A 17776-nucleotide genomic window follows, 5' to 3' on the forward strand; every position below is an offset into this window, starting at 1 on the left:
TCTGTTTTCCTAGCGTAATCTTTCTTAATAAAGACACTAGGAGGACCTCTTCAGAGGAGCCATGTGATTATTTTTCTGTGTTGTCCTGGCAAGAGGGTGATATGGGAATAAACATACATGTGTACATGCATGTGGTTCCACAGCTGAGGAGCCACCTCTATTTCCTTGAATAAGAAACCTCTTTAACAAAGGGGTCAAAATAAGGGCAAAGATCTTACTGTTGATTAGCTACTGATCTATTTTCACGTATCGTGGTGTTTATTACGCAAAACATTCTCAGGGCACAGAAGAACTATGATGGAGATGCCTTGAGAAGACTAGCTATGCAGAAATCTCAGTAGATTTGGCATTTAATCAGAAATGGTTATATTGCCTGCCCAGCTATTCCCTGTAATCAGTGGAATTCCCCAGACTTCTCTGATTCTTCTGGTGATTCAAGACTTGCGGTCCTGGCTGTTCACAGCCCTGAGGGGATGAAGTGATTAGCAGCATGGGTGGAAAGGATGGCTTGTTCACTGCGTTTGACAGTGCTGCTCTGCCTTTGACATAACAGGAGGAAGTATGACCAACGGTGCTTTCCTAGCACTGAGGAAATTGCTGTTCGGGAAAGATTTTTGACTCTGAATCTGCAATTACACCTGGAAGTATGTCCTACTGGACTCAGTGAGATTAACTTCTGAGTAAGCATGCAGGCTGGCATTGCACGCCTGCAGTCTTAAAATTATTTACTAGGGAGCTAGCTCAGCTTTCCCCAACCTTTGAGATGTGTGGTGTATTCCCAGGTACCACTACCAAAGAAGCTGTAAACTCAACGTATTTGGAGGGCAGTAGGTTGAGGAAGCCTAATTAGATCTACTGAACTGAATTTGGGGCAACAGATTCAGGTTGTAAGATGACTATTTTCATTGCAATGGCTAACATGGAATACTGTGTCTGCATGAACTTTGCAGAGATAATCCTCAGCGGCAGCATTGGACAAGGGTTAGATGAATTATCATGTTAAGTAGGCATTTAGAAAGAGCCACAATTAAGATGACAGGGGAACCAATATGCCCCTTAAAAAGTTTCTTGGTTCAGAACACAGCTTTTTTTATCACTTGACAAAGGAGTCTGATCTGCACCAAGGACCAGTATCCTGTTGTTAGCAGCCTTTAGGTCTGCGCTCAGAAGATTTCTGTAGGTACAAGCAAATGAAGGAATTATTGTCAGGATTTCTGAATAATACCAGCGGGAAAAATGGAGGACATTGGTTAAATGTTACCTCTCCTACTTACAGATCCATTTCTAGACGTAACTGAAAGTGCCCATTTTTTAATGTTCTAGAAAGTACTCATTCTTACCCTTAAAGTTCTTGATTGTCTCTGTGAATGTCTCTTCTTCTATCAGACCTTCCCAGCACTGTAGACCTTCTGTTAAGACTTTTATCAAGGAAACTAAATTAGGAGCCGGACCTTTGGGTTGAGTCCCCATACATGAAACTCTCTTCAAGGAAGGTTTGTGTGGCTGCCTCCTTCTCACTGGTGTCTCTTACAGACACAGAAAAAGCCTATTCATTGCAGGTACCTTTCAAATGGAAACTTGACCACTGTAGGCCATGGTTTTGCTCTTTTTGTCTGGTTTTGTCTTTTTGAATTCAATGTTTTGTTCATAGCTAAAAAAAATATTCCTGGTCTTGATGCTTTTTATAAATAGTGGTAGATATTTTTTAAAGATAATTATTCAGGAGTTATGCAAACAGAAGGTAGTTCGTTCAAACTATCTTAACTTTCCCTTCCTCTCTCCATTGCAGCTCTGTTAGTATAAAATTCTTCTTCCTGTCACTAATTTTCCTTCCTCCACTGTAGCTAAGTGATTTTTTTTTTAGGGGGGGATGCCATGACTACAGAGGGAGAGAAAACAAAGGGAAAGACTGATTGTGTGAATTGTAGTTTGTCCAGTGACTGAATGTACAGGGGGGGGGAGGGGAACCCATGTATCTAGGTTTGATTTTATAACTCTTGTAATTCTAACTTAAAGCCAGCTCTCATCATTGGCTTGTGCAACAGCTTTTCCTGCCAAGGCCTAATTAGGGTTTTCAGAAGAATGCAAGAAGGAAATTATGCCACAGGTTTCTTTGCACACTGGCAGTTTACACACACCTGTGAACATATGAACAGCAGTTACCAAGCTTGGGGTGACTGGGAAAATCATCCTGAAGACATTGACTCTAAATATATTGAATGGGCAGTTCCAAATTTTTCTTTCCAATGTATAATTATTTTTTTATATAAACATGTAGATAATAGGAGCTTGTAGTGTTTTGAAATTGATTCTGCAAAGGTACTTCAGAGCACCACCGATGCAAATGTAACCTGCCTGCAACTCTTTAAAAACAGCCACATTTTTTTCCTGGGATTGTGTGACAAATGGCAGCCATATGATTTCAGGAAAAGATAACACATGTTTTTGGAATCAGATCCAAAGAGCTGCATAGCCTTGGTCCAGAAACATGTATATTCCTTCATCATGAAACACTAGTAGTAACATGGGAGCTATTCAAGGAACACTAGCTTATTTTCATCAAACAGAAGCTTGGTATAAATTTTTGAAGATCAGTTATTGTAAAGAAATCAATGCCTAGTATTAGGGGATGGGGTGGGGGGAATGAAGGGCTCAGTAGGAGAAGAGAATCAGGACTGTGTTGGGGGTGCTTAGGAGAGATGTGACCTGGCAGAAAGAAAACATCTGGATTCCAGTACAGAGGTGGGAAGTGCTGTGGAGCACAGTACAACAATTTAAAGAGGCCAATAGAATGACCCTACAAGGAAGGAGAAATCCAGAAGATGAACTGTGTATGTGATATAAGAGAGGGAGAAAGATTGATTTGGACTATGTGACTAAAACAAAGTGGTGGGATTGTTTCAGGCTTCCAGAGATCTGAACTTCCCACTAGCCACACTTGTAAGTAACTTCAAACTGATTTCAAGGAGTGTAACCCCAGGACTAGGTGGAAAGAGTACAATCTTGATCAAAGCTGGATTTTGGGAAATATTGTTGGCAAAAATGAATTGTTACATGGTCGTTACAAGAGTTCCTCTGTTTGGGCTGTCTTAGGAAAAAAATACACTAAAATGGAAGACAACATGGAATACAAGCAAGTCACATTGTGCAAATGGGAAAGGAAGAGAGGCACATTTAAAGCTTAGACACAGCAAGCAATACCTTCTGAGGTTTATATCCTCCTTGCCAAGAGAATCAGATCTTACGTGGCTTCACAAATATACCCTTCCACACACAACACCTGGGTAATTAGGAAAGATCTCCCCTTCTTTCTTCCGTGAAGACTTTTATTGTATTCATCTGCATTGCTCTCCATGGGAGGCCAAAGTACTTCCCTGTGTGCGATGCCATATCCTTTATTTGTATACAGACACCTACAACTTGTGGGGAGGGAGGAGGGGAAAGTTCTTGAATGACTCATTTTCCTGAACTGTTTCTTTGTCAGGATTAACTCCTTGCAGTGATGCGTTTCTGACGAAGGGTATCTTTGATATTCAGGAACAATTTCACAATCCTCCCATTAGGGAGACTAATCATCCTTAAATTCCTATAGGTCTCAACATGAATGTATATATTATGTGTTTCCCCTCTTTTGGGCATTGCCCAGTAAAAATGATATGATATTACATATTATGGGCTGCTCTCTCTATAATTTACTGAGCAATTTTATACGTTGTATCTGATAAAGTCTACTAAGAATGAGAATGGAATCTACCAACAGAAAGATTCCACCCAGCCCTCAGGAGCTCCATTTTAACCCCCACATAAGGAATGTGTGTTAAGATGTGAACATCGTACCGAGGTAGCAGGTGGTAACTCCTAGCTGATCTTGGTTGTTCTTGAAAAAACTAAGCACAGTTGGACCTGGTTAATCTGTTAAACATATTATATATCTAATTTCCCAGTGAATACTGAACATTACATACAATCTTCTATTCTCTCCCTTTATATATATTTTATCTTAAACTGAATTATCCTAAAAACTAAAGTGAGGTTTCAAATGGATGTGCATTCAATAAAATTGCTTTGTTGAACAAGTTATTTATTGATTGATCAAATTTATATGGCCGCTCATCTCACAAGAAGAGACTCTGTGTCATGAGTACTGATGGTGAGCAGGAGGGGGCCTCTATCCAGGGTGGAAAATGCATGCATAGTACTGAGGAATTAAGCAGCCATTCAAAGAGACACAGATCAGACCCGCCTTAACTTTTGGGGTTTATCTGTCTGGGTTTTTCCCACACTTCTTCAGTTTGTTAGGATTCTGTTTTATGTAGCAGTAATAAACATTAGAGACCTACTCCTCGTCTCAGCGTGATTTCTGACTGTTAGGACACTCTGGGTGGCATACAGCAAAAGAGTATAAAATAATAAACATGTCAAACACAGTCATATTAAAAAAGTTTCACACACACACACAATTCAATCAGCAACAGAGCCACCTCAAGATCTCACCAGTCCCCTGAGGCGCCCAGGCCTAATGACAGAGCAAGGTCTTACAGGACTTCCGGAAAATAAGGAGGGATGGAGCTGACCTCACTTTAGGGGGAAGAATGTTCCATAAGGCAGGCACCATGGCAGAGAAGGCCTGCCTCCTCGGGCCCACCTACATGGAGGTGTGGCAGAACTGGACCTGATGTCAGGCGTTCCCTGTGGGGCCCCCCCTACTATGGAACTAACTGCCCCCAAAGGTGAAGATGAACCTCACTCTCATGTTTTCCTGGAAGCTGATAAAAAATCTGTCTCTTCTGAAATTAGCTATAGAGTCCTCAGCATCAATACAAGTCTGAATGATTCAATATCATTTATTATCCTAGTTTTCTTTTAGTATTAGCATCTACAAATTGCCTAGAGTTTGTTTGCATTGAGGCAGTAGAGCCTGTTGGAGGCTGGCTTTTTGGAATGGAAGGAGCATACTGAAATTCTGTACTCCGATCATTACAAGTTGGAAATCTATAGGAGTTGATGGAATATCTATAGAAATATGGCAAGCAATGGAAGAAGAATCAGTCAAAGTTCTAACCAAACTGTGCCAGCAAATCTGGAGAATGACACAGTGGCCAACTGATTGGAAGAGGTCAATCTATCTTCCAATAACAAAAAAAGATGGCTTAACAGAGTGTGCAAACTATCACATAATATTCTTAATTTCACATGCTAGCAAAATAATGCTTAGAATCACCCAACACAATTAGAGTCTTACATAGAAAGGGAAATGCCAGATGTTCAAGCTAGTTTTAGAAAAGGCACAACATAAGATATTTTTGCTAATTCACATTGGATAATTGAGAAAGTCAAAGAATATCAAAAATAAGTCAATGTGTCCTTCATTGATTTTAGAAAGGCCTTTGATTGTGTCAATCATGTCAAGCTGTGGAATGTGCTTAGAAAATGGGAAGCCCAAAACATCTCATTGTTATCAAGTAAAACCCATGTACAGGAGATGAAACCACAGTCCAGACTGAACATGGTGAAACAGACTGGCTCCAGATCAGGCAAAGGAGTGAGACAAGGCTGTATACTTTCCCCTTATTTATTCAATCCATATATTTTGTGGGAGGCTGGAAGAAGATGATTGTCGTTTTAAAATTGGAGGAAGAAACATCAATGCCCTGTGCTGTGCAGATGACACTACTTTGATAGCTGAAAATACAAATGATCTTAAAGCTCTAGTAATTAATGTCAAGGAGCACAGTGAAAAAATGAGACTAAGATTAAATATCAAGAAGACAACAGCTACAATTACAGATATGACAGTGAATATATTTAAGTGCTAGATAGCGTCTGCTTTTTAGGATTGACTATCAACAGGAAAGGAACTAGCAGTGAAGAAACGAACTACAGTCTAGCACTTGGTAGGGTAGCAATGAAGGCCCTGGAAAAGATAGTCATATACCCATGACATGTCTGTACCTACAAAGATCAAAATTGTGCAGGCAATGGTTTTCCCTGTGATAGTCTATGAATATAAAAGTTGGGCTTTGAAAAAGCAGAATAAACAGGGTATTGATGCTTTCTAACTCTGGTGTTGGAGTAGACTCTTGAGAATACCATGTATAGACAAGGAAACAAACCAGTGGATCAAACAGAATCAATCAATCCAGAGTTCTCACATTAGATACAAATTACCTGCCTCAAATTATAATATTTTGTATACATTATGCAAAGATCAGCTCCCTGGAGAAGTCCGTAATGCTGAGTAAAGTGGAAGGAGAAAGAAGAGGATGACCAACAGCAACATGGACTCAGTTTGAGTGCTGATGGGTACACCATTGCAAGACCTGAAGGGTCAAGTTGAGGACAAATCATCCTGATGGAGGTCTGTTTATGACAAATGTAATTGTCAAAATCATTCAGAAAGGACAAATTTTCAGGATATTTCTGTTTCTGCCCCCAAAAGTGTTCTTCTGTCTTTATATCAGATCAAAAAGCAACATTAATCATTTTCTCAGAGTCAGATAGGCTGAATTCAGATGGGCCATTCTTGGACAAAAGGCACAGGAGACACAGTTTTCACAATTTTTTTTCTTCAGGAGGCAGGTGGGGCTGCAAGGACAGTGAGATATCTTGCATCCCCATTATTCTCCTCCATGCAGAGGGAATTCTGTTAAGTGCTACAGTAATCTGAATTCAGCCTATAGCTTTAATATAGTCATACAATGAAATGTCTTAAGCTCGGTGGCATGTGGCTGGTTTTGTTTATTTTGGCAGGGGATAATATATGCTGTCCCTCAAGATGCGTTCTATGGAAATGTTATCTACAGGAATTTGCAGCTTTGGGTTGAAGCTTTGGGGATGGACTGAAGCTTTGTGATAAGACGTATCTAGTGTGCAAATTGAATTATGTTAAACATTCATCATACCAGGGCGTCTGGTGGGTATTAGTCTGTAGCCTAGGGTCAGATAGCCATCAGCCGAGACAGGGCATTGCTAATGCTAAGAATATTCTTATTCACACAAGGCAAAGGACAACTCTTTATGTTTTCAGACATATCAGCCCTGTGCCCTAGAGCTGCTGCTACTCTCCCACACCCCAACCTCAGTGTCTTTCCATTCTTTCTCCAGGGAAAAATGAACATCCTCTCCTTTTCTTTGAAGTTTGTAATAAGCAGGTAAATGGCCTGCAGATTGAAGTATCCTTAATATAATCTTAATGTGCATATCTGAAATATAATGTCCAGATAAAATTCCAGAAAGGACATTTTTCTTCCACAGTGATAATAAAATAATTTCTTTGAGCCTTTCATGAAGAACAAAAGAAAACAAAAGTGTATTGTTCTAACAATGGCTCTCCAAAGTTACTAGCAGGATTTTTGTTTCCAATCTTCTCTGGAAATGCAAAGGACTAAACCTAACCACGTAAATGCAAATGATTTATCCCTTTCCCACTAGAAAAGAATCTAGCATAGGATTTCCACACTCAACATTCTTCCAAGTACCTTTGTTGAGGAAGGTGCTGTAGCCTTCCTGATGAGTTAGTTAAGTAAACTTGTGCTGGATTTAGTGTTAACATTCTCAAAGAACCACATATTAACATAGATACAGTAATGCACAATTTTAATCTTGGGAGAAATGAGAGAAGCTTTTCCTAGTGTTCATATGATTCCTATATGTACCTTGAATATTTGACTGTGGGAAAAAAATAGCATCTAACTGGAGGACAGATCTAGCAAGTGGTGCTTTATAAGCTAGAGAGGAAACAAGTTTTAGGGAGGACAGCACATTTTCAAAGTTTTGATTTCTTTGAAAAGTTAACATTGAACCTTATTTTGACAACATCCTGATTCATGCATGTAGCAATGCAAGTTGGTACTATTATCTAAGACATATTCAATAATGCATAATTTTTAATTTTCAAAATTTATTTAAAGTACCATTTGGTGGGATTTTAAAAGTGAAATATAAAAATATTGAAATTTTGATTTCAAACTTTACTGAATTTCAAAAGGTTGTGAGATTGGCTCTTATTTGCTTATTTACTGAAAGGAAATAATTTTACGCACAGATAAATATGCGGTTACATGTGTGTTGCAGCTTCTGTGTGCCTGGGCCATGGGTGGTCTGTAAGGGCGAGTGGTCTTGCGTTAGGGCTCCTGAACTTGCTTTCCAAACATATTCCATGATTATGGGGGAAGAAAGCTTTTGAAGTCCATTTCTTAGCAGTGGTCTATTTAGTATTTTTAATAATTAGTCTATTTAATATTTTTCTGATCTTCATTGTATCTAAACATATAGTATGCAGCATTTTCTAACTCACAACTGCTTCTCTCTGACATCTTTGCAGCAGCAATGCCTGAGAGCGTATTAATGGTAGTAGATTTAGATAAAATAAAATGTGCTTTAAAAAGTAAACACGAAGGTAATTTTGTGAAAGGAGATCTTTTAAAAATAGTTTGTTACTTTGGGGAGTATGACCATAAGCATCCTATTCTTAAGGAATTACTTTGATTCTTTCACTTAATTTAATACACACGTAGTTCTTATATTTATTATTCCGGCAACCTTTCTTCTGGTATGCTCTAGATGCTTCAGTTGTTGTTGTTGTTGTTTATTCGTTTAGTCGCTTCTGACTCTTCGTGACTTCATGGACCAGCCCACGCCAGAGCTTCCTGTTGGTCATCAACACCCCCAGCTCCCCCAGGGACGAGTCCGTCACCTCTAGAATATCATCTATCCATCTTGCCCTTGGTCGGCCCCTCTTCCTTTTGCCCTCCACTCTCCCTAGCATCAGCATCTTCTCCAGGGTGTCCTGTCTTCTCATTATGTGGCCAAAGTATTTCAGTTTTGCCTTGAATATCATTCCCTCAAGTGAGCAGTCTGGCTTTATTTCCTGGAGGATGGACTAGTTGGATCTTCTTTCAGTCAAAGGCACTCTCAGGATTTTCCTCCAACATTTATCAAGATACAAGACCAATAACAACAGCAATGATAAATCCTTCATCTAAAGGGAGGATCAAGGGGTGAATGAATGACTGGAAAGGCACAAGAAGGAAGGCTTGAAAAGGAATAAAAAGAAAATAGTAGAAAATACTGATTTAAAAAATTGGTAAGAAGAAAGACAAGAAATCAGGATGGATTACTAACATACTAGCTACATGAATGTCAAATCACCTTTGAGTCAAGCTGGACTCCTGATGACTTACAGGGAAACACCATGCATAACCCCTGAGAGTTGGCATTGTTGTTTATTCGTTTAGTCGCTTCCGACTCTTCGTGACTTCATGGACCAGCCCACGCCAGAGCTTCCTGTCGGTCGTCAACACCCCCAGCTCCCTCAGGGACGAGTCCGTCACCTCTAGAATATCATCCATCCACCTTGCCCTTGGTCGGCCCCTCTTCCTTTTGCCCTCCACTCTCCCTAGCATCAGCATCTTCTCCAGGGTGTCCTGTCTTCTCATTATGTGGCCAAAGTATTTCAGTTTTGCCTTGAATATCATTCCCTCAAGTGAGCAGTCTGGCTTTATTTCCTGGAGGATGGACTGGTTGGATGTTCTTGCAGTCCAAGGCACCCTCAGAATTTTCCTCCAACACCACAGTTCCAAAGCATCGATCTTCCTTCGCTCAGCCTTCCTTATGGTCCAGCTCTCGCAGCCATATGTTACTACTACAGGGAACACCATTGCTTTAACTATGCGGACCTTTGTTGTCAGTAGATGCTTCAGTACCATATCAAAACTAACTGCATATTTCCTGCACTAGAGGGAGAACCTGTGTGCTTGCTAACCTTGACCTTTGCATCTTAATCAGAGTAGAATAACCTGGGAATCCCATCTCTGGCTGTTAAAAACAAAGCTTCTGATCAAAGAATTCACGTTGCTTGTTTCACACAAAGTTCTTTCCCTGAATAGTATCCACCATTTTAAAAATGGAGGTTTTTAAATTCATTTATATTGAAAGGTCACATTCTGCCAGCCAGATTCTTAGCCACCAGATCAGGTTCTATTGCCCTATTTACTATGGAAACAAATAGACACTCTTTGCTGAACATATCTGCTTCCAGTTTCTACAATAAAATTTAAAAGTTTTCCCTTCAAGTCATTTTTTGACTTCTGGCGACTGTACCCTGCAGTTTTCTTGGCAGCATTTTTCAGATGTGGCATGCCGGAAGTGAGTTCCTTCTTCCTAGGGCTGAGAGAGAGTGACTGGCTCGAAGCCACCCAGCTGGCCTTGTGCCTAAGGCAGGATTATAACTCACTGTCTCCCAGTTTCTAGCCTGATGCCTTAACCAGATGCTTCTTGTACAGTACAATGATGGAAAAGTACCCTCTAGTGAAAAAAAAGTCATACTGCAAATTCAAACTCTTCCCTCACCCCAAATATATTCCAGGCTAGGGCAGTTAATCCTTATTATTGTGGCGGGGAGGGGGGGGAGAAAGAACAGGGCCTAGCTGCATCAGCTGAAAGGGTTATCTAGTCCAGCCCTTTGGTTTCTTGCAGTAGCTAGAGATGCCCTTAGAAGACACATTAATGGAGAGGAAGGAGGAAAGAGCTTATGCCCACTGTGATTTCCCAGTAATGATAATTCACAAACATGCTGCTTCTTTTATAGCTCTGTTGTCTACTAAGCTGCCTAAGCTTTTGAAGCTATTTGTCTTGTGCTAATAATATTTATTACGATAATTTATTTGAATTTATGAGCCGCCCAACTCCAATGGACTCTACTTCACTAGTTTAACTTTGAGATACAAAGTGTAGCTTTTGGTCTGTTCAGAATCGCTGCAAGTCCAGCTCATTAGATACCTGCAGGGGCAACAGTCTAATAAGCAAACCAAGGATGGGTTATTAGAGAAGATCAAAATACTGATTTTCATTTTTCTGTAAGAATGACATATGGATTAAGATTCACATGTGATCCTTCATCCGGAAGTACTATGGCTTGATATGATATTTACAAGGTTTCTTTTAAATAAACTTAAAACATATTTTTTGTATGGATTTTTTAGCTGCTCAGAGTCACTGGCACGGTGAGATGGGTGGTGTATAAATTTGATCAATCAATCAATCAATATGCTCCGGTGTGGTCACGTAGCATTTAACCTTGTCCTGTGGAAAAATACACATCCCATTTTCAGATCATGATGATATATATATTTGTCCATGTGGAAGCATTCAAAACTTCCATTTTTGAAAAAATTGGAAAAGAAAAGAATTATAATTTTACCATTTCTTTGATTGGTTTTCCACAGAATAACCTTAATCCCATTAATCCATTATATATTTACCTATAAGTGACATTATCCTGTTAATCTCCGAACATTTTTTGTTACGTGAATCTGCCTCATATGGACAAAAACATATTTAGCTGTGGCCTGGAATTAAATCTTAATATTAAGCATGTTTACAGACAGACTTTTTGATCAAGATGTACAGCTCTTTTTCCATCAGAAAATGTAATTTTAAACAAGGGCAACAGATCAGAAACTGGTTTATTGTGGGGTTCCATATCAGATATTATATGAAAATAATAGTTTCTGTTGATAAACAACAAAAGTATACATTTTTGGCAAATTCACATGTATATTGAATACACAATACGTAGTATCTTTGGGAAATTACAAATGATGTTTTGATAGACTTTAATTACTGTAAAATAGAAGACCCTTGCTGTTTCAATAAAGGGAAAAAAGAAAAAAGTAAAAAAATGTGCTATTCCTGAAAAAGCAGAGCACACCAGTTAATAACAGATTTTAAAAATGTAGAACTTATAACCCCATAGCAGGAGACGTTAGCCATATCTTCTGATCCAACTTCAAGGTGTGTTTTTGCTTTGTTTTTCCTGTTCGATAGCTGTAAAAACAAAAACAAAACAAGAGAAACATAGTTTGCCAACATTTGACATTTGTACAGAGTTTTAAAAAATTACTTAGACAATAAAACAGGTCTTTTTTCACCATTATTAATTTGTGCAAAGCTATGTTTCAAGGCTTTATGGAAGATTAACACCACCACTGTTGCTCTGATCAGTAATTTTGCATGATCTGTTGTGTCAAATGGTTCAGTGGTGCCAGAAGAGAGATTTCTGAGGTTTGAAAAAAGAATGTCGATCAGTTGAATAGAAATAGAATATTGAGATGTATCATAGTCAACCGAATAATTAATCAGAGAGATAATTAACTATTGAAATCTATAGATCTATTGTCTATATGGCAGGTGATACTTAACATTAGGAGGAAATTTTGCGGTGGGTGGAATGACATACAAGATGGGTAGAACCATGTCACACATGAACAGGGCCAGGATTTGATTTGACTTGACTTGACTTGATTTTTTCCCGAGTTTCAGCGTGGGAGAGAATGTGGGTCTTTTGTTTTTTAAGAACTACTTTATGATATTTTAGGAGTGCCACTCTAATCTGTATTTGTTTCTCACCTCAGAATAATGGGAAACTGCATTCCTGACTTTTGGCAATTAGAGTCAGGAGAGATTTCCTGGGCTCTAGGCAGTCCAGGGCAGGACCTCAGGTTGCCCAACCCAGATTTACTATAAACAGACCTTTTTCTGTTACAGAATCCCATCGCTCACTATGTGTCTGACAAAATAATTTTAAGGATTACCTTTCCCAGGCTTACACTGAAGAGGTAGTTCAATAATCCATTACAGAATATTAATGAGCAGCTTGGATTTAGAATGTGGGAAAAGTTGAGTTTGAAGTAAGCACAACCCCTGGGGATTTACACTAGAAACATCCTTGCAGTTTTCTTGGCCTTATGTAGAACTGGATGGTTACTGCCTTCTCCCAGAATAGTTTACTTCCCAGTCTCACCTACAGCCTTGACTTCCTGTCTGGTCCTAGTACTAACCAGGACTAACCCTACTTAGCTTTCTAGATCAGCCAAAATTGGTTAGGTGCTGCCACCTGTTGAAGCTTAGAGGAATGAAAATAATTTAACTCCACGCTCTGCTTAGTTGTTAGAATAAATGGGAGGCTGGATGTCACCGTTAACTTTTTGGAAGAATGAGAGGATAAAGATATTATTAATGCTAAAAATAAATGGCAAAGTTTCATCAACTGAATTTCTTAACTGCTCCATCTTTATGCCTTTTATCTTCTCCATTATGGGCACGAAGTAAAGTGATGTTTGGGGTGAAAAATAGTTTCTGTCTCATATTTGTTACTAGCCCAATAATTGGACATTTTAGTAAGACTGGAAGGTGCCAGAATCCTTTCTCATGCAGCAAACATCTCCTGTGCTTGACAGGATGCTTTTTAACACTGCCTCTTCGTATTAACAAATAACAGGGTGTTACTATTTTTATAGTACCAGAGATCAGATTGCTAACTCTGTATTAACAATCACAAATTACTATTCTTCTGATGCAGTTACTGAACAAACCCAGTGTTTAAAAAATTCAGGAGTTCAGTCCAACATCACATGAAAGGATTTAAGCTCATGCAACAGAATTTCTTCTTTTTCTCCCTGCCTATTTAACTCTTCAGCCCCAGACTGCTCTGAGGGTCCCACAAGTCTCTAGATTAGATTTAGAGTTACTGGGAAGGTTTTATGAGAGGAGGAAGAATTTCTTCCACCAAAGGTATTTTTTCTGTTAATGGACACAGAACATGGAAAGCAACCCTGGGAATGCATAAGCAGAGAGGGGGGTTGAGGCCCAGTTGTGCCCCTGAGAGGAAGTGTTACAGAAGAGAACAAAAGTATCACACGATTCTTAGACAATGCACAGTATCAAGTGCTCCAGGAGCAGTACAGAAAGCACTGATTTACACCAACAACTCTTCCCTGTAAAATCGTGTCAGATGAAATACTAATAAAACAAAGCAGTGTGCAGATTGTATCTTCCTTCCTTCTTTCTTTCTTTCTTTCTTTCTTTCTTTCTTTCTTTCTTTCTCTTTCTTTCTTTCTTTCTCTTTCTTTTTCTTTCTTTCTTTCTTTCTTTCTTTCTTTCTTTCTGATTTTATCCCAAATCTTGTTCATTTTTTAAAACACATGATTTACTCAAAAATAAAGCTCCTGAAGCGAAAAGATTTTGTGAGATGGCGATCTCATGTCTTCTCTTTCCTCACCAGGGGCAAGAAAAGGGGTATGTTGTGAACAGTTGAGGACACAGATGGAGAGGCTGAAAAAAGGCACAGCCAAGGCTCTTACAATCAAATTGCTTCCCATGATCATAGAAGTATGTTGCTCCAGTGTATTGCAAAGTTCTGGTGAAGAGGCAAGGAGCTATTCTGGTGACTGTGACGCTTTCTCAGCTTCCCTGACCATGGAGTTGGCTTTTAGTTTTCCACATGCAAAAGAGCCAGTTTACCCCTACAGGTAGTCCTCAATTAACAACCACAGTTAGACTAGCAATTCTGTCACTAAGCAATGCAGTCATTAAGCAAGACATCACGTGACTGCCACTTGTGATTTTACTGCCAGCTTCTCCATGGACTTTGCTTGTTGGAAGCTGGCTGTGAAGCTTGCAAATGGTGATCACGTGACTGTGGGACGCTGTGATGGTCACAAGGTTACTTTTTCAGTGTCGTCATAACTTTAAACAGTCGCTAAACAGGGCAGTCGTTAACTGAGGACTATGTATCTGAATCTCTGAATCTGTCTCTGAAATAATCTGGGGAACTGGCCTTCTCTTTATAGTATCATCTATTGAAATGTAGGTAAGAGATCTTAACTGTGCAATTTATATCATCTGTCACTATAGGAAAATCTTCCATTCTCAGGAAAAGCAATTAGGGTACAGCAGTTCTATTCTGGCAGTGATGAGAGCAGGTCAAAAGGTCTGCGGTATAATGTTCTTGTTGGAAATGCTACAGATTAACCTTCAGGAAATAGTTTAGATTAAGGCTAGCAAAATGAATGCAATGAGTAAATTATTCCCATTAACCACATTAAGTTGTTATTTTATGCAAGAAAAACAACAGCCTTGCGCCAGACTGAAAGCTAACTGTGGCTGAAGTATTTGTAGGTAAAAGCCTCATCAAGCAATGTTATATGATATATATAACTATCAACCAGCAGAGGGCACAACTAAGTAATTTTTCAATTGATGGAGTACTATTGTCTGCAATAGTTAATAATGCTTTGCATTTATCGTTTTTTTAAAAAATATTGCATTGTCTCCTTAAAACTTGCAAATTCATTATAGCCTCAACTTTTGTATGTTACTGTGGCATAACTGTTTTTGCCACAAGGAACCTGTCAATCTTTAAACAGACACAAAATCCTTTGTGTGTGCATGTTGCTGAAACAGTTTCATGGCTCCCTTTGGTATTTGTTACATGAGATCTTAGATATGAAATTCTAATCATAATGCCTTAGCTAAAATAAACATTTCAAAGTGCACATTATATTATTTCCTTGCTTGGCACTGACTGTGGTTCAATTAGCTTGAAAGTCATAACATGTACTCGAAGAAGCCAACATACATGCCTACAAACATGCCTACATGAAATCATTTTTTGAAAGTGCCATGAAAGCGGGAATTCTTTATGTAGTTATTGGGGGAGTAAATTGCATTCAGTTCAACAGGGCTTGCCTGAGTATACGTCTGTATGAACAGTTTCCAGGGAAATGTGGTCCAGTAGGTCACTGATTATTTATCTATCGTACAAACTGATTGATTAATTGTACATAGGAGTCACTTACTTTCCTTGGTAGGTAATGGATTTTTTTCTCTAGTTTCAGTTTTTTTCAGTTTGGTCTTATCAAATGTTTCAATTTCTGCAAAATCTGGTTTGTCAGACATGATGAACCCTGACAAAGAAGGAAGAAACACGCCCATGGCTTTGTTAACCAGTGCTACATCGCATACCATAGACATACTTTTTTAAAAAAAATACCTCTGGATCTTACGTTATGTGAAATCCAATATTATATAAACGTACTACTTCTGAAGACATAAGATTTAAAAAAATTATTTGAACAGGAAGACAACAACAAAGGAAAATAAAGGATTTAAAAATTTTTCAGAATAAAATATTCCTGGTGAAATTTAAAAAGTGCTCCTAAAACAATTTAATGAAAAGCTGACTCTGGATGCACAGAAACTGACTTTAGAAACTGACAGCATGCTTTACCATTTTTTAAAATATCCTCTAACACTAAGTGATAATTTCACAGACCGGTTCAAGGACATTGTTTAACAGACAATTGAGTTTCCTTTAGCAGAACAAAGCGACAAAATACATGTTTAGAGGAGCTACAGTGAACAACTGCACTTAACAATAGAATGGAAGATTGCTTTGTTCCTTCGCATTTTTGTTTCCATTCATCGCACCTAATGCAGAATACTTCTAATTAAACAAACACTCCGGCATTAAATGTTTCCCTAGTTGAGTTCATTCATGCTTCTGATTTTCTCCCGTAGAAACAGAGAATCTAATGTATCCTGGTTGAAATCAGAACCATTTCAACCAGAATTAATTTGCCCTAAAGTTTATCAATAAAAGCTGCCCTTTCATACTTACTGTGAAAGCTAGACACATTTATTGCTTTTATATGATTAGGGCAGGAAAGATAATAAAACCACATGCCATTACCTGTCCTGCTTCTTCCTCCTCTGCTGTGTTTCGACTATCTGAGCCAGCACGGGTTGGGAAAGGTCATACTAATCCCTCCTCCCCATCTCAGCCCACCTCAATTAATATTGATCAGCTTGCAGCAAGTGTGGTTCAGTGAAGGACAATTTATTATTTCACAAAGCAAGCTCCACATAGCTGGGTGGACTGGGGACAAAAGGGGAATATCCAACCCGGATAATGAAAATCTAGGAAGAAAATCAATATTCTGTTTCTTCCACTATTTGCCGAGCCCTGTTTTAATTAATCCTGTGTACAAATACATTTGAGGCAAATATGTTTCAGGCAAAAAGCATGATACACATACCCTGCTTGAAGTAAAATGTCCCCTTTCTAGGAACTGTCTTGCACAGCTTGGTAATTTCCTGGAACTAGCGTAGCCACTGATCAGAAATGGGAGATGTAGATGAGGAAGCTGGATTCCTCTTTATGCTAATGGGGAAGCGGGCAAGGATGCAAATATATTGTCACACCCAGTGCTATAGGAAGATGGTGACACGCGTTTGCCTATGTTTCAGGAACACTTTTCACTGGTTTATCTAATCCGCATATAACAGCACTGTAAAATAAATTGATCGTAAGCATTTGTGCTCTCAACTGTAAAAGAAAAATAAATCAAATAAGCTATAATGGATCAAAATGAAAATGGCAGAACATGCATAGAATATCCGTCTCTGCCACGGGCATTGTCTTTTTTGCCTGATTGTCCCCGAGGTCCGCATATCTTCCTTGAGCATATCACATGGCCTCCCTACTACATTTTCTGAGTTTAACTATATCTAAATAATTTGCTGTTGTTGACCTTATGTGTCATATGCTACTTTTTTTCCCCCATCCTGGGCTTGCACATTTATGTTCCCATGTGGGGAAAGACCCTTGTTTGTTTGTTTGTTTGTTTGTTTGACAAATAGCTTCTCTAAAACTTGTTAACAACCTCCCACCCCTGGACTTGATTGTTCGGCGTATAATCTAGCCAAGCTTTCTCGTTTTCTTTCTTAGATTTAGCCTTTGGTTTAGGAGCTCAGCACAGTGTACATTGTGCCCCCTCCTCCTACTCTTCCTCAGGGATAGATGTTAATGTCCTCCATATCCAGATCACATATCCAGGTTTACTCCAAGGAAATACCTGATCCAGCTGGTGCCCACCCTTGTAATTTGGTGCTGTGGTTACTTGTGTCAAAGCCATGGTCACTGTGGAGGCCATGA

General features: G+C 39.0%; 1 protein-coding gene across 1 annotated transcript; it reads right to left on the reverse strand.

The window, feature by feature from the left end:
- Positions 1-11447: 11447 nt before the first annotated feature.
- Positions 11448-17038, reverse strand: LOC134492287 (thymosin beta-12-like). Its single transcript, XM_063296465.1, has 3 exons — positions 16878-17038; positions 15639-15746; positions 11448-11826 (listed from the first exon to the last, which is right to left on the reverse strand). Exons 2-3 carry the CDS (start codon positions 15736-15738, stop codon positions 11789-11791), a joined length of 138 nt encoding a protein of 45 aa, XP_063152535.1. The 5' UTR covers positions 15739-15746; positions 16878-17038; the 3' UTR covers positions 11448-11788.
- Positions 17039-17776: the final 738 nt, after the last annotated feature.

This window comes from Candoia aspera, chromosome 2 (genome assembly GCF_035149785.1).
Source record: "Candoia aspera isolate rCanAsp1 chromosome 2, rCanAsp1.hap2, whole genome shotgun sequence".
Lineage (NCBI taxonomy): Eukaryota > Metazoa > Chordata > Lepidosauria > Squamata > Boidae > Candoia > Candoia aspera.

Coding starts and splice junctions, on each gene's coding strand:
- LOC134492287 (XM_063296465.1), bottom strand. CDS start 15,738: ATGTCTGACAAACCAGATTTTGCAGAAATTGAAACATTTGATAAGACC. Junction 11,827..15,638: donor TCCATTACCTACCAAGGAAA/GTAAGTGACTCC, acceptor TTGTTTTTACAG/CTATCGAACAGGAAAAACAA.